We start from the raw sequence: 18,884 nt of genomic DNA, 5'->3' as shown, positions 1-18,884 counted from the left end.
TTCTTTTTGTGAAGCTATTATCAGCAGTGGGAGGACTTGGAATTGAAATCGTAAAATAGTCATCTAAGGGGTGCCACGAGAGACCTAAGACCTTATTGGTATTTAAGTTGTTTGAGGTTATTTCATAATTAGACTGAGATGACCGAATATATTTGGCAGAAAATTCAGCCGAGTTAGAAACCCATTTGTGAAGAGTGATACTGTGACCGTTTAAGATGGAATTTAATTCATGATATGCAGCTTCTAATTCGGCTAGAGTGTTGGTTCCGTATAAAATATCATCGACATATGTCTGATTTAACAGTGCATCAGAACCAAGGGGGTATTTTGTGGTATTTAAAGTAGCTATCTCTTTTAAACAGCGAGTGGCTAGAAAACTGGAGCACGTTACGCCATAGGTTACAGACGTTAGCTCAATACACTTTAAGGGTTCGTGTGGGCTATCTCTCCAAAGGATGTTTTGTAAAAAAGTTTGATTGGGATTGACATTAATTTGCCGATACATCTTTTCGATGTCGGCGATGAAAACAAATTTAAATTGCCGAAACCGACAGAGGATATCAAAGAGATCTGGCTGTGTTTGAAAGCCGGTAAGAAGTATCTGGTTTAAAGAGTATCCAGAAGTGGTTTTTGCACTTCCGTCGAACACTACGCGCAATTTGGTGGTTGCTGAATCCTTTAATACGCAGTGATGGGGTAGAAAATATTTGTTTTCATCTAGCGAGTTGTGGTATGTAAGAGGAACATATTTACCGTGATTTAGGGAGATGTATTGATCTATAAAATGTTTGTATGCATTATATAAATTGGAGTCATTTTTAAATCTCTTTTCAAGTGATTCGAAACGTTTTTTTGCAATTTGGAATGATTCACCAAGCTTGAGGTGCTCAGATGGAGATTTTTGAGGTAGATTTACTTGAAATCGACCATTTTCGAGAATTTTGAGGTGATTAATGAAATTTGATTCGGCTAATTGGTCATCGGGGGACAATATTTTTTCGCCGGGGCAATCTTCAGTTTCCCAAAATTTAGAAACAAGGGCTTAAAGGTTTGAGTCTGAAGAGTGGGTATTTTGAGTTTGCACAAATAGAGAGACATTATTTTTAGACTGAGCGTAGTTTGGAACATTGCCAGCGATTGCCCAGCCAAAAATTGTATTGAAAAGAGTAGGGAGATTATGTCCTAACTTTACGAGACCTGGTTGAAGAATGTCATAATAATAATCTGCTCCTATCAAAAGGTCAATATTTGATTTTTGATAAAAATGCTTGTCAGCAAGAGTGAAACCCTTGGGTATATTGAGCTTATTGGGGTGAATATGAAATTGAGGTAACTGACAAGTTATTTTTGGGATAACTGCACAATTCAAGTTAAGATGCTGAGATTTTAAATTAGGAGAATGAACATTAATATTTGCCATTAAGTTCGATGTGAAAGAGCCTTGTGAAATGCCAGAAATTTGTAATTCCCTGTGATAAATTTTGCAATTGATTTTACTTAGCAACTCTTGAGAACAGAACGTTTTTTGGCTTCCAGAGTCTAGGACTGCCTTAATTAGTAAGGGCCTTCCTGATTTGTCGATCAAATTAACTTGAACAGTGGATAAGAGAACTGAAGAGTATGTAAAGGACTTATTTGTAGCACTCAAAGCAACGCTGGAGTCGTTTCCATTGTCTGGAAAATTGTTAGAAGTAGAAGGTTGGACATTATTAGTCCGAAGCGGTTCCGTGGAGTGCGTGGTATTTTTATGTTGATATGAGAGACTAGGAGAATTGGTGTTTTGTGAGGTTGTTGGACTGGCATCATTTGGTTGACGAAAAGAGTTATGTTTAGTTCTATTATCATACGAAGGGTTTTGTGTTGAATGGTTAAATCGTGAATGATTTCCATTTATGTTAGAACGATAATTTTCGGAATGCGGAGAATGGGAAGAGCCAGAATAATTGCGCATAGGAGTTTTGATGCAGTAGAGTGTGGTGTTTTTTGGAACAGATTGAGCAAGTTCGTGAAGGACAATCAGCATGGGTGTGTTTTGTACCCAAACAGTTAGAACACATGTGATTAGCCTTAAGAAAGTTATATTTTTCAGAGTGTGGCAGAGAGGAAAATTTTCTGCATGTATATATTTTGTGAGCTGAATCATTGCAGTAATTACATTTAATATAAACGCGAGATGGGAGTGTAGCAGAGGCGTTGAGGTGGAGAGAGGTAGCATTATATTTGCCGTGTGATTTTTCTCTTTTTGAGTCAGAGGTATATGTTAGGTCTGCGAGAATGTTGCACCGTTCATTCAATATTTCAAAAAGTTCGACAATCGAGGGAGTGTTGTCGCGATCCCTTCTTTCGCCATAATACCGTTTAGTGGCAAAATCAAGTTTCCTAATTATAATATTTATTAAGAGATAATCCCACGATTCGATCGGAACATGCAGAATTTTTAAGGAGTCAATATGTCTTTTCAAATCATTTACGAATTCATTTAATGAATGATAATTGCTCTTTGAAAGTGTAGGGAAATCTATTATAGCGTTAATATGCGAATTTATTATAGCGAGATTATTATCATATTTTTTTTCTAAAATAGTTATTGCGAGATCAAAATTTTCGTGAGTAACTTCAAGTGAGTCAATTAAAGTTAAGGGTTCACCTTTAAGAGAAGATTTTAAATATATTAATTTTTGTGCCCTTGTGATACTATTGTTATCCTTTACTAGAGAAGAAAATAATTGGTAAAAAGAGAGCCATTTACTGTATTCACCATTGAAATTGGGGACGGAAATGGGTGGTAACCTTACATTTGAATTACTAGCGGGTTCCTGTGATTGAGAATGTGATGGGGAGGAAGATGAGTTACTGAGCGTTAATTGAGATAATTTTCCGTCAATTCGTGACATAGCAGAGAAGTATTTATCCTCGATTTCTTCCCTATTTTCGGTATGCAAGTCGACCGCATCAATAGATTCTATTTTATTGCAAATATCATTGTAATTATTAAAGGTATTAACTAAATGTGCTTTTCGGTGATCTAATTCAAAGGTGTTAGTTTGAATATCAAGGGAGTTATTGATCCAATTTAAAATTCTAGTGATTGTAGACTTGCATGTGCCACGCTCTCTTTTCAATAGATCCATGTCAATTAGTATAAATTAAAATATGTGATAATAAAACGAAAACAAAACTGAGACAACACCAGTGTACAGTGTAGAGATAGAAAGATATGTTTGTTATTAAAAAGAAAAAAGATCGTGGCTGAAAATTGAAATTGTACTATACTATAAAAAATGTGTAAAAATTCAAATTCAAAGTTATATAAATGTGTAAAAAAATCGTGAAATATCTGTAAATGAATGCGATAAGTAATTTTTAATTAGTCATAAATATAGTAGGATACGACTTTGATAAACACATTCAAAATTGCATATTATGCGTAAATTATAGTAAGTAAGAAAGTATTACTTAAAACGAGAACGAGTATAAAAATTATAGTGAGTGATAATATATAAAATACAAATAAACACTGTGAGAATTGTTTATAGAAATTGTATCGAGTTAGAGTCACTGAGTAACGCGAAAATAAATAAAGTTTATAAGTCCACCGTTGTTGTAAACGGTGTTACCTGTTGGAGAGGGTCGTTTTGAAGACGACTCACGGGTTTGGAGCAGCGTCTTCGTAAATCTCGATGTGGGTGATGGAGTCAGAACTCTTTAACTGGAAATCCTTGCTTCTGTAGTGTTGTAGAGGACGTTTGCTGTCCCACCAGGGGTACCAAATTATGTGTGGAGATGTGATGTTTCGTCCAAACATAAGAAAGGGAACCAAGCGTTTTGTTGGTTTCGTATTAAGACGTCGATTCCAAATAATCTCGGTCGAAGTAAGGATGATTTCCGGTAATAAAGAAAGTATTGAATCTGCTACCAGTCAATTTTATTGATCACAACTATTCTAACAAATGCGATTTTATATAATAATTATCATCGAAAGCCGACCATAAATGCTTCTTGCTATGTCGTTGATCGCGAACAGATGTGAATATATCCCGTTTAAGATTCTAAGTACACTATTTCCGCGTGAAAATCAAAGAGAGAAAATTTTTATAACATCGAACCGCTACGACTGAAGGCCGATACTTGACTATTTTTGTGTTACTGAATCGTCGCCAAAAACAAGTCAGGGACCACAAAATCCCTTTAAATCACCGGTTTAACAACTCCTAGAATTCATTTAATACAATGTACGACTTAACGGTCAGGTAGTCTCTGAGAGAAAAAGGTTTTATTTTTTGAACAAAGAATAGATTTTTAATTCCACTAAACATTCGGAGAACTGATATAAAGAGAATTGACAAACTGACTTTCCTGTAAATTACCTTACTTTGTAAATAAATACTTTTATGTTAAAGAGATTTGAACAATAGTCAAGATAGACAAGACAGATAAAAAGATAATAGCTATTCGCAAAAAAATTATTAATACTAATTTTAATATTTTAATCCTATTGAAATAACACCATGCTAATAGATTTAGTAATTAAATAGGCTCACTAACTCATACCTATACGCCCATGCCTCCCTACAATAACCTGCTAACTCAGCCTTTCCCTGTCTCATCATAGTAACTACTTCCACTCTACTAAGTTCATGTCTACCCAACTACTTTAACCTAATATGTCTCAATACTGAACATTTTCCAAAAAATGTATCACATCTTCCCTTTCCTTCGTGTTACACATTGAGCAAAACCTTCTTTCATCATTTCTGCCAAGTCGATCATTCAAATATAGAACTCCACATCTTAATTTAAAAAGCCATCGAATGTCCCTAAAATGTTCCATTTCCAGTAGATAATGCATGTTTACTCCTTCTTCTCGCAGTTCTTTGTAGTGTCCACAAAATTTTGATTCGAGTGCCCTATTCTCAGCCTGACGCTGTATCTCCTCCTTCTTTTTTTCTATCATATTCTCAATCATACTAGGCCAGATTTCTCTCCATTCCCATTCATACCTTACCTCAATTCCAAATTTTTTTCCGATGCTCATCCATTCTTTCCACCAGCCACACCTTGCTCCTATCATTTCTTTCAAAAGAAATTTTGGCAACCTATCACTCGAATATCCTAGTATTTTTTTAACATATTTTTGATGTAAATTCATTGTATATAGGCTGACTCTAGCAATACCTGTCTCCAAATCTAACATAAAGTTAGGACAATACCTTGGACAAGAGAAAATTTTTTTTATATAAAATCTTCTGATTATTTCCACCTCATCGTACTCAAAAAGACCCCATACCTGAGACCCATAAGTCAAAATTGATCTTATCACCGACTCATACACTGTTACTTTAGCCAAAAAGGGTATATCAGTCTTAGACACTAACCTACTCCAAGCCGTGCGAATCGCTACTTTTGTCAAACTCTGGCGCTTTTTTAGATGAGCTTTAAACGACAACTTGGGTGTTAGTATCATTCCCAAATAATTATAGTTATTCACTACCTTGATCATTCATGACCAATATGACCAATACTTGATCATTCAGCTTCCAAGATTCCCTGATCACACCACCTCCTCTTCTGAATATAAGAATTTTGGATTTATCTAAATTGATTTTTAGATTTCACATCCTGCAGTATTTTTCCAGTTCATTAATCATCCGCTGTAGCACCTTCGGATTGATTGCCATCAAAACCAAATCATCTGCATATAATAAAAGTCTTATAATTAAACCATTACAGTCAAACCATTCAGATAGACCTTCCCTTGACCAGACTGCCGATTTTGTACTTGCGAACATACTTTTTAACAAATTTAGCACTTTAGTAGATAATCCTAAGCAACTCAACTTGTAAAAAAGGGCCCGCCGATCAACTGTATCAAAGGCAGCACTAAAGTCCACAAAAAATGTATAAATAAAGTGTGTTCGTATTACCTCTGGGCTCTGTTATGGAGCAGACTGTAGAAACTCTTTTAGAGCTTTTAAAATTTAAACTTTATCTCGTGAATACATTATGCAGCGTTTGTTGCATATTAAACAAAATCTTAGCCAATACAATATGCATGTAGATTTTCACAATTATCCAACCAGATGCAACAATAATCTTATCAAGAATTTGGCCGACTTGAGAGATCCAGATATGGTTCAAGGTATTTAGTCATAAAATTCTACAACATTGTGTCAGCTAGAAAAAGCTCTTAATTTTCATCAGTTTAAGACAAAAATTAAGAGTTACCTTATACTGAATGCCATTTTTACATATAAGGAGTATTTTACTTCCAATTATAATTTGTTGTAATTGTCAAGTATATTAGTTAAACACTGTTTTTATATTTTATATTTATATTTATGTGTATGTTGACTATATTAACAGATTTTTTTTATCTTTGATTTGTAAAAAATACTTTTGTATTAATTTCTTACCAATAAACCATCTATAGTCCATTTCCATCATATTGATAGCACATTATGTATGCAAATCCCTAAACTGTTGATACGGGTGACTCAATAAAAAACCTGCTTTATGTTGCTTTACAATAGGTAATAATTCCTTTTTTGTCTAATTCTCCTTGTACTAAATTGCGTGTTTATCCAACCATTCGATTATCTCTCCTTTTTTCCATGCCGTTGTTGGCAATTTTTCTGCAAGTCTTGAATGGTAACTAGCATTATCCATTACTATGACAGAATTTTTTGGAATTAAATCCAACATTTGCTCAAAATATTCTTCAAAAACGTCAGCAGTCATTTCCTCATGGTAATCTTTGGTTGATTTTGAGGCAAAACTTAATAATCCACCATTGACAAAACCGTATTCGTTTCCAATATGGGTTATTATGAGTCTGCGTCCTTTTCCAACGGGAATATTGTTTATTCCAGTAGATACACCTTCGATGAATGCCTGACGGGAACTTTTCACATTTGTATCAACCCATAGATATGGTACAGTATGACCTTCATTTAGCCAAGTCTCGTCCAAATAAAAAATTGTTTTCCCTTCTTCTCGGTACTTTTTAATAGTTCTTAGATAATCTCGTCTCCAACATACAATGTAATCTTTTTCAATTAAAACGGATTTTCTTCTATTCTTTTGCCAACGAAATCCCATCTCTCTCAATAGTCCCCATAATTTCTTGTTGCTTATGATTGGTAACTCTTCGTTTTCTCTAATTAATGTTTGGATTTTGTAAAATGTTGGAAATTCTTTGTTAAAAAAAAATGAGTGGACGCTGCGTCTTATCATGTTTTTATGTATTTCTTCAATTTCCAAGGGTTTACTCCCTCCACTCTTCTTGGGAGATGAAACAGTTCCTCCTTTTCTTTCTTTTAGGAATCTATAAATTGTTGCTTCTCCAACCCCTGTCATATTTGAACACATCTTAACGATTTCACGAACATTACTTAAAGGGCGTTTATGTACAAGTGCATCGTGTACATTTAATATTATATTTTTCTCTCTTAGACTGAAGGCACCTTTAAAACTACACTTAACCGGAATAAAACCTGTTGTCGACGTCATTTTTAAATGCAAATAAAATATCGACACCAAAAACGTAGGTAGGTAAGACATGAACAATGTACATCTACAAACTAAATGGAAGATGCAAACAATTTCTAATTTATATTATTGGCATAAGCTGTAATGTGGCATAAAAACTACTTAAACTATCATTAGTGAAGCCTTATCAGTAATTTCAGGTAATCGTTCAAAGAAGGTATTCTTTTTGTGTCAGGCGATAACTTGTATAAAAAACAATAATCACCTTTAAATTACTGTTTACATTAATTTATTTCGTAAAACATTGAATTCTCTCGTTAATCACCCGTGTATAATTAATAATAATCGTGTGGCATATATACCGACGTTTTATACGCACAAAAAAGGTATAGTGAGATTAGTGGACACTTATTTTAGAGAAGATTTTTTAAAAGATAATGAATTGTTGACGGCATCATAAAATATTAATTTTTTTTATTTATTTCAAAACAAGTATAGGGTGACGCCTATGGTTTTTTGACCTGTTGAGGATTTGCATACATAATGTGCTGTCAATGATGGAAAAGGACTATATCTATTTATTTCGCCAATTAGCTTGTTCATTTTTCTCAAAACTGTATGTCCCATATATTAATAAAATGAAACATATACTTTGAAATTGTTTGTACAAAATTACTCCCAAATACTTTATAGTTCATTTAATTGACTTATTTCTGTTATTTTCAGGCCTTCACGTTCGTACTCACATAAATGGTAGTAATCATCAACCTCATTCGCCAACCTATGGAGGTTATAGTCCAAATAATTATAGTTATCATCAAGAGACTTCTCCATCTTACCAATATGGACGATTTGACGCCAGTGCCCTTCACATAGCCCACGCCTTGAAGCAGACAGAGTTACAGAAATCTTACAAAGTTCATAGAGAGAAGCCTATAGACTGTTACTTGGTAAGTTTACTTTGTTTCTTTAGTCGATTGATTTAAAATAATAAAATCTACAAAGATAAAATCAAAATAATGAATTGGTTGCACATATGAGTCCATTTCAAACAGGATTGTAGAAATACATTTTAGACTTACTAACAATCTATTTTATTTGGCTTAGGACGACCTCTTTCGACCACTACAATTTTCTGGTCATCTTCAGGTCTGCGGACAAGTTGAATTAAAATGATAAAACAATAACATATTGTAACTAAAATAGTTTTATCAGGTTTGTTGCAAAAAGTGCCAATATTACTTATGTATGGTTTGAGGAAGTATATAAATAGTACTTACATGTCGGTGCAAGGTTTGTTGTTAGAAAGGCGTGTACAGAACGTTCATTTATGCTGTAGTGTTGTCTATAGGTCTTCAACTTATTACACATACAACGTGTAATATCACACATCATCATCAGTGGTTCTACAGCTCTAGTTGAGCCTTGACCTTCCCCAGTCTATTTCGCCAGTCGTTTCTGTTCATCGCCAACCGTTGCCAATTTGCCGCGCCGATTTTCCTTGCGTCCTCGTCCACCCCGTCCCTCCATCTCAGTCGTGGTCTGCCTCTACTCCTATTTCCCACTGGGACCGATAATAGAGTTCGTCTGGGTGGGTAATTTTCATTTGCTCTTGACACATGTCCAGCCCATCTAAGCCTACCTATTTTTATGAAGGATATTACATCTCTACCATTTACTATTTTTTTATACTTCTCGTACAATTCGAAATTATATCGCCTTCTCCAAATACCATTCTCACAGAATGCGCCCATTATTCTTCTTAGTATCTTCCTTTCGAAGACGAGCAGAAGATTTGCGTCTGTTTTGGAGATGGTCCATGTTTCTGACCCATATGTCAGCACTGGTAGGATGAGTGTTCTATATATTATTAGTTTGGTTTTCTGGCTTAAATTTCTGTTTTTTAGCTGCTTGCTTAGTCCAAAATAACATTTGTTTGCTAGCAGTACCCTACGTTTTACTTCTTCAGATGTGTCATTATCGTTTGTTATGAGAGAACCCAAATATGTAAACTTATTTACTACCTCAAAATTATATTGGTCTATACTGAAGTTTTCTTCGGCGTTTCTAGCTCTATCTCTGTTATTTGGAATAGATGCTAACATTTTGGTTTTTTCCTCGTTTATTTTAAGGCCCATATTTTGTGCGGCTGTCAAGAAGGTGGAAGTCATCTCTTTAAGTCCTCGTGTAGTACGTGCGATCAAATCCAGATCGTCAGCGTAAGCCATAATCTGCGTTGATTTATTAAAGATTGTTCCCCTATTGTGTAACTCGGCATCTCTTATAGTCTTTTCTAACGCTATATTAAAGAGAAGGCACGCCAGCGCGTCTCCCTGCCGTAACCCTGCATATGTTTCAAACGCTTGTGACATATCGCCTTGTATTTGCACTCTGCAGATCACTTTACCCATAGTTGTTTTTACGAGCCTTATTAATTTATGGGGAATGTTAAGTTCATTCATGGCTTCGTATAATTTACCTCTTAGGACGCTATCATACGCTATCATACGACTTAAAGTCCACAAAGAGATGGAACGTGTCAATATTAAATTCATTGGTTTTTTCTAAGATTTGACGTAGCACAAAAATCTGGTCAATTGTTGACCTACCTGGCCTAAAACCGCTTTGATACTCACCAAGGATTTCTTCCATGTACGTACTTAAACGGCTGTACAGGGTGTTGGAGAATATTTTGTACATTGTATTCAGAAGAGTTATACCCCTATAATTTTTACATTCCAACAAATCTCACTTTTTGTGCAGTGGACATATGATTCCAGTGCACCATTCCTCTGTCATTTGTTCTTCTTCCCAGACTTTGACTATTATGTTGTGAATTTGGTGCATAATGCTGTTACCTCCATGTTTGATGAGCTCTGCGGGGATACAATCCACTCCTGGGGACTTGCTATTTTTGAGTCGTGTGATTGCGTCTTTCACTTCAAATATTGAGGGAGGTTCTCGTGAGTGTTATATCTTGGTTTTTGGGGTGACGCATCATTTTCCACTTCGGTACCAAGTAGTTCTTTGAAGTGCTCAACCCATCTGCTTTGTACTGCGTCAGCGGTACTGACTATATGTCCATTTTTGTCTCTACACATCGTCAGCCATGGTTTAAATTCTTTTCTTGTCTTATTTAGGATATTATAGAACTTTCTAAACTCTAATTTCACTATTTGGGAGAGTGAGTCATCGTTTGAAGGCGTAGAAGTGGGGAAAGACGTATGAAAATCCAGTGGCATACACTCACTTTTATTTCAACGTTAATTATATTATATTGTTTAAATATTATTGTTCAAAATAGGCCACAATATATTTATCTGCAGGTTTTTACTGAAGTTTCCATCTCTATATCCAAAGACCGTTTTCAAAGATATAAATTATAGTTATATTTATTTTATTTGTTTATTATTATATATTTATATATTCTTATATTATTTTCTTTTTTTTCTTCTTAACTTTAAAAACGGTCTCTGTACTAGAGATCGAAACGTCAGTAAAATAAACATGTAAATAGATGTATTGTGGCTTATTTCCAACATTCTCCCTAAAAATACGGAATGCCACAAGCAAAAAGCCGCAGAAAAATAAATATTGCTATCATTTGTATATTTGAAAACGATCTCTTTATATAGACATCGAAACGTCAGTAAATTAAACATTTCAATTAAATATATTGTTACTTATTCCCACCATTATTTCTAAATATACAGAACGGCAAGCAAAAAGCCATAGAAAAATAAATATTACTATCACTTGTATATTTGAAAACGATGTCTTTATATAGAGATCGAAAAATCAGTAAATTAAACCTATAAATAAATATTTTGTGGCTTATTCCATACAGTCTCCTAAAAATACAGAATGACACAAACAAAAAGCTATAAAAAACAAGTAATTTTGCAGAAAGCTTACTGATGCCACCAGGCTGTCGCGGAAGTTACGCTAAAACGTCTTTTGACGTGACCCGTCCTTAAAGAGTTACACAATGAAATTTTTTTAAAACAAATTTTAAGACAGTTTCCCCACCACCCGAGAGGTATGTCTTGTGGCGCGTCACTTTTTAAATGGGTGTTCGCCAAGAGCCATACTGTCCCATTAAATAAAATAAACAAAACACTTAAACAGTATAAAACAAAACAAAATAAAATCCTATAAAATAAAATAAAATTCTATAAAAACAAAATAAAAATAATTTTGGATGTAACAAAACATTGTACTATTCTATTTAAACACAAGCACTATACACACTTACTATGTTCTTCTCGTTTTTTTTTGTTTTTGGTTTTTTTATGCTGATGCTTACTAAACTATTAGAAAATATTATTCGCTGTCTAAATCTGAAGATGCAGTGCTGCTATCGCTGTCATTATCTTCACCTGGTGTAATTATAATTGGCTCTAGTAAAACTTTGACATGAGTGTCAAGTTCCCACATACGATATTCTTCTTTAATTATGTGGCCTATACATTTAGCCCATTTCTCTGGAGTTACATGGAGGACTGCTTGAATCAAAAGTTCCTTAACTTCGTTTAATTTGAGCGTTTTGTTATTGCGTGCTACTTTTCCTTTCACTTGCGCCCAGATAAGTTCAATGGGATTAAGTTCGCAATGATAAGGTGGTAGACGTAGAACTTTGACACCATAATCTTTTGCAGTTTCATCCACAACATATTTAAGATATTCACTTTTCCTTAACCGTACAATGTCAAGTAGTTGAATTTTGAGCATTGATTCTTCGTATGCAATCCCCTTTTCTGTAAGCCATTCTTGAATTCTCCCTTTCCGCCATGCCGTCGTCGGTAATTGTTCTAGTCTACGGCTATGATATGGCGCATTGTCCATAACAACCACAGACCCAGATTCCAATTTTGGTAAGATTCTCTTAAACCAGCGCTCAAATACTTCGGAAGTCATTTGTTTATGATAATCACCTGTTTTTTTTTTTTGACTTAAATTGAAGCAAACCATCATCAAAGAACCCTGTATCACTTCCTATATGGGTGATAATTAAACGCCATCCCTTTCCTGATGGAGCTTTTAATCCTGTAGACCAGCCTTCTATAAATGCTTCGCGTTTACTTTTGACATTTAAATGTTACCAAACTTTTCCAACTGTATGACCTTCGTTAATCCAGGTTTCATCCAAATAATATATTTTGCATTCAGTGCTGCGAATTTTTCGTATTTCTTCTAAATATTTTCTTCTCCACAGAATAATTTCATTTTTTTGTAATAGCATACTTTTTCTGTTGCGTTTTACATATCGAAAGTTCATTTCGCGCATGATTCTGATTAAGACCCTATGAGATATCTTGGGTAAAGAGTCATCGTTTTTGAGCTCTTGAGAAATTTTTTTCAGTGTTGGAATTTCACTTCGAAAATAAAATGAATGAATTTTTCGACGTATAATATTCCTTGTCTCGTCATCGAAAACAATGCTTTTCCTACCTCTAGTTTTACCTTTTCCTTACTTTTTATTTTCCGATGTATTTTTAAGTACACGATAAATACAGCTAAAGGATACTTTTGTTAAACTGCTACAAATGTCGATCGCTTGGCTAACATTTAATGCCATTTTTCTTCCGACAATTCCTTCATAAACGTTTCGTATCATTACCTTCCCTCGGACGTTAACATTTTCCGTCTCTTTTGCGGCTTTTCATTTTTGGAATCAACATCAGAATTTTGCTGTCTTCTCTTGGAACAATTCGGTTTTTCGTCCATTGTATTTCAATAATCTGTGTATATACTATATATACAATAATTTCAACAATTCTGTATAAGAATATAACTAAAAATTTACTATAAAACGACAAACTATAAGACTCTTATTATTATCAATAACACGTTTTATCAATACTACAATACATTATTGTTAAAACAGTATTGACAACAATAAGTTTACCAACTTATCACATAAAATATACTCACAAAATACATTACCCATAGAAACGCCCATGTAAAAGAACCATTCCTCCGGCGAAAAAATAATAAAAACTAGTTTTTTATGGCATGTCTGCGTCCGAATTGTAAAACGGAATTTCCTCGCTAATTCCAAAATTGCCAAACGATTGAAAAATAATGTTTTAAAATATCGATTTTTATTTTATAATTTTAAATATGTAACGAAACGAAACATATAAATAAAATTTATTTAATTACAATTTTGTACTTAATTTTTACTATTGAAAAAATCATGTTTTTTTGTATTTTTATGACGGTAATAATCGCTGCGTGGAAGAATACAGGTTTTGTATGACCATAATTACTACTTGTGAAGAAGATTTGGCTACACTGTACGACAACTCCTGGTCAGTTTTTCTATAGAGAAGCACAAATAAATATACTACTTTATATATTCTGTAATTTCTTATGAGGAAACGCAAATTGCAATCGAGAAAACAGACAGTTTTCGAGGGCCGCTGTGTACATTTATATTTGAGGATATTCCGCGTTTAAACTATGATATCACTCTTCTGAATTGAGGGTTTCTACTATAGTTTCATTTTGCCCCTTTAATGATTGAAGCTCTTGCATAATCTGGTTTTCGAAGGTCCGCTTTTTCCTTCGATGTATGCGTTTTTCCTCCTTCCTAAGATCTTTGTACATTTGCTCCTTATCCCGTGTTCTTCTTTGTCTGAAGACTCCGGGACAATCTATCTTGTCGTTGTCTATACTCTAGCACATGTGTTAATGCCAATTTATTTCGAAGTCTTGAATTAAGCTGAATGAAATCAAGTATGTTAGAACTACTTGACTATCAGAGTAGATTACAATAAAAAAGGGTACGGTAATACTGAAGATACATGGATGTGTGCGGTCGCGGTCGATACATCGATGTCAAAACAAACCTTCATTATCTTATGAGATCGCACATAGCAAGGATGTTTCACCGAGATGTTGGTTGGTGGTTTATTGGTGGTTTCCAAACCACATGATATTCGCCGGAGATACGGATGGTATGATAAATATACTGAAATGTATACATTCTTATATAAGTACTGTCTAAGTGGTGTTTCTTAAGCTCGTTAAACAGGTGATGGTATTCTTCTAGATACTGCCTTTTTTATTTATTGGATAAGCGGAAAGCTGGCGATTTGAAGAATTACAAATCCAAGATCCACTAGTTTTCACTTGATGCATTCACTGTTGTCACTTTTGTTGCTCATGTACATAATTGAATAATGTAAAAAAGCTAATTTTCCCCGGGACACATGTCAGTCACCTCAGAAATCGCAAAAAACACTGAAAGGAAGGTATATTCGGTATGTTCTGCTCGTCATCGATGTAAACCTCGACCGCGCACATCCATGTATCTTCGGTATGTCCGTGAGTGTTCACTACCTGCAGATTTATTTGTTCCATAGCATAAATTTGTAGAGCTGCAACTTACTGCAATGGTGTTACTGGCAAATTTACCAAATCGAGTTGGCTACTACTGACTCATTGATTTCCCAGTTTTCTTTTTTTTGTACTATAATGTGAAATTTGTGATGGACGTTATATAATTTGAAATACGTATTTGCTCTACAGGTATCCCCAAAACGAAATCCGCTCTTATTTTCCCATATAATTTTGATTGATCTATTGAATAAGCTTTTGAGTTAGCTAAATTTTTCGTTTTTCAGTAATTTACAAAAATATGAAAAATCGTGATTGTTAGTATAACCTTCGAATTATTAGATTTTGTATAGAATAATTTTATGATCACATCGTTTTCTCATTGATTACATGTCAAACAAAAATGTTTAGTGTATATACCACATAAATGTTCATATTGTCAACCTACACCAACTTTGTTCATTAACGAAACATTTCCTACATACATTACTGAATAGTTTTCAGTTTTCTCCTAAGTTATTAATTTCTCGGTGCTTTATGATCGACAGAAAAAAAACCGCAAAAGGTTTATTATGATTTTTTATGTCAGTTGTAAACAGCTGGTTTCATCATCTGTTAGAGTAAGTAAACATAAAAGAATAGTGAAACTTTTTCACAAAGATAGCCGTTCGGTTAATAGTAACATTAAATGATTAATGTTCTTAAAAAATACTGTGTATTTGAAATTTCTCTTCTTGTTTTTTTGAGTAGAATACAGAGTTGTATCTGTGCAAAATTTAACTATCGGTATAAAACATGTAATCAAGTCATTATTTGTGGGCAATTGTTAATAATTACGTTAATTTTAACTATTGAATTGCGTTTTTGACGTTTCATATTTTAAAGCTGCATCAAACACAATATTCCCGCTCCAATTGGTGTCGACCGATATGCGCTCGACCGTTTTGCGCCCTTACCTGAAATCGGCCGGTTTGCGCGTTTTTGCGGTTTTCTTAATGGAGATGTATAGCTAATTATTTTCTTATATCGACCGTTTTGTGCTCTCTTGTAATCGACGTTTAATTTTATTCTACCATAACGATCAGGTAACGGTTAGGCTAGTAAAATTATTTTAAAAAATCATAAAACTATAAAAAAAAATAAAAATAAACCATCTTCCCTTCACACTTTCATTCAGGGTTAGGACTGTCATAGTTTATACATAATATAAACATTGGCATGTTTAGAAGTTTTTTTTTATTTTTTCATTTTTTTTTTTTAATTTGTTAATTTTTTTGTTTTTTTTTTCGTTTTTTTTTCAAACTTTTTATACAGTAAAATACAAAAAATTCTTGGGAATAAAAAATTGTCTATTTATTGCAGCTTCTGGATATATGCCAATGTCCTTAAACACAACCTTAAGTCCCTTGTATCTTTATATTTCTGTAAAGTTTTTAATATTCTTTAATCAAGATTAATATATGTTTTCTTGCGCCGCTTTTCTTCTAGATTGAAAGTAAATCGATCATAAAGGTGATCACAATATTCTGCTTTTTTAACCAGGCACTTCACTAATTGGAATACATTGGGATGTGATCTTATTAATGTATTCAAACGATGATTCTAACCTTCTAAAACGTTATTACTGCGATGTCTTTGATCATGGCAATTCCACATTTCCTTGGTAATGTGAGTATTTTCTAACCATTGTTTGACAAATTAGTCATAAAACTGTTCCATTTTTTCAGAAATAGGAGAGGTTTCTTGAATGCATAACCAGCCATAATCGATATCTTCTATGGGTAGATACGCTAACGCAGCACACATTCTTATGTGCAAACGTATCTCTTCGTTGTCAGTGTATTCAGAAACAAGTCCAATATTTTGAACATTTTTCCATATACTCGTACATTGATTGAAATGAAAATTACAACCAGAAATTTTGGCCTCGGGAAAATAATTTTCTAAGGCACCAATCACTGCCTATTCAAAATCCAGTTTCATAAGAGATGGTTTCCAATTTGGTAGTTTCTCTTTCATTGATGAAAATAACATACCGTATGTCTCTTTGGTTTTGTTAGGAAGTAACGCAAATATCAATGGAATTGTATTTGTCTCCTCTGACGTAGGTACTACCAATATCGATATGAACGGCATATATTTGACTAAATTGCTTACTGCAGCTTTTGAATGTTCCATCCATAAATACAGTGTCCTTACTGTTAAACAAAATCTCCCTAGCTTTGTTGCTGGCAAACACCAAGATTCTGTATCCCGAGGGAATGGTCTTGTCGGTAAATAAAAATTTCGTTTTGTCGCTCATTGTAATAATTTCTTCTGGAAATACTATTTCGGATGCTGCCGCTGGATCTGTGAGCAGCCCACGCGCACGTTTTCTACAATCGTTAAACCACTTTTCACTGAAGAGAATTTTGGGATGTCTGTCACGAAATCCAGTCCTTGACTATATAATCTTTGAAATTCATCTTGATATATTTTTGACATCAGCAAATAACTATTGTCTTCCCTAGCTCTTCTTCGAGCATTAAAGACAATTCTTCACTTCTATCGCTGCAACACTTGGCTTACACAGATTCAGCTTTCTTAATTATTGTGTTATTATCCATAATTATGTGGCCTCGACATTTTTCAGTTTTCTCTTTCAAACAACTCCAACATCGAACATCGACAAAATCGAACCATCTTTATTTGTTTTTTTCATACGAAAACTGTACCCTTTATACAATGCACATGGTTTTCCCTTCGAAGTTTCAATAATTTGCACATCCATTTTTAAAACACTAACTCACACTGATTCACAATAATTCTTGATCCTACTATCTCAAAGAACACAATACAAATGATTGACCATCAATATGGTCATTATCACGTAGAATTTTCAGGTAATTTTTCTGTTACCGTACCTTTTGTTAATGACTTAAGTAGTTACCAGTTCGCATTATCAGGTAGAAAAGAAAGTTAGTTCCAGTGATCTCTCTTTTTGGGAATTCTAGTTACTAATTATATCTAAACAATTAACTTCCAGGTAGAAGGATTATAAACAGAGGTATCTGAACAATGGTGTATTGTTGTTGTTTCAACAACAACAACAATAACTTTTTTACAGATAATTTTTTTTTGAGAAGTGAAAGTAGAGCAATTCTTATTATTTCTCGAGTTACTCCAGTTGAAAAAAAAAATGAATATTTTGCGTGCCACAGAAGGCAAGATATTGCAAATTTTTTCAGAGCGCTTGTTAGATTCTGTTTCTTAGCCCGGAAAGTTAATTTCTTCCTGGGCCTTGGCTCCCCTGTACTGTTCCTTTCTTGCTGAATTATAGGGAGCCTGGGATGCTAAATTTGAAGTAACTAAAGCGTCGTGAGAACCTAGTGGATTGAGAAGATTAGTTCCTAAAACAAAAAAAAGTTAATGTTATGTTTGCCATTTTAGTGGGGAGGTGAGCGGGTACAAATTTTCAAAAATGTAAAAAAAAACGGTCACATGGAAATATTCGAGCGCGTCAGACATTCACAGTGTATACGCGCTGTCCTTCTGATATTAATCTGGCGAATAGTGAAAAGAGGTAGGAAAAAATGTATTCAGTAAACTCAAGTAAACTCAAAAAAGTGTCCTATTTAAATGTCTGACTATTTGGACACGACCAAAAGTCATGACGGATTTTTGAAGATGTAAAAAAATGTCATTTGACCTTGAAACACTCGAGCGCGTCAGATTTTTATACAGATGTTCAACTTGATGTCCTAGTCGTCCTAAATAATCTGACAATTAAATTTTTTTTTTTATTTTTTGTTTTTTTTAATACTGAATGTAATAAAACAGTATGTATATATATATATAATATTTATGTGTATATATGCACAATGGCAGCTATGTACGCCGTTGCTCCCGCTTGGCGGCGCTAGTGTAGTTGGGGGGTCAACGTCATATAATATTATTTATCTATGGTCAACGTTATGACAGTTTGTGAAGTTTGTATATGGTGTTTTTGTTTATGATTTAATAAATAATAAATTATAGCAGAAAAATACGGATCTTGGACTGTTTGTGCGTTA

The 18,884-nt window shown here is 33.9% G+C and overlaps 1 protein-coding gene across 1 annotated transcript in view; it reads left to right on the top strand.

The window, feature by feature from the left end:
- Hil (peptidase hillarin) overlaps nt 1-18,884 on the top strand; it is a 163,658-nt gene that overhangs the window by 52,627 nt on the left and 92,147 nt on the right. The window contains exon 3 of the mRNA XM_072531652.1: nt 8,215-8,438. Within this exon, the coding sequence (XP_072387753.1) occupies nt 8,215-8,438 (224 nt within the window). The remainder of the gene's footprint in view (nt 1-8,214; nt 8,439-18,884) is intronic.

Source organism: Diabrotica undecimpunctata, chromosome 5 (assembly GCF_040954645.1).
Source record: "Diabrotica undecimpunctata isolate CICGRU chromosome 5, icDiaUnde3, whole genome shotgun sequence".
Lineage (NCBI taxonomy): Eukaryota > Metazoa > Arthropoda > Insecta > Coleoptera > Chrysomelidae > Diabrotica > Diabrotica undecimpunctata.
The sequence above is the reverse complement of the archived record's forward strand: the minus strand, read 5'-3'. Positions and strand labels throughout refer to the sequence as shown.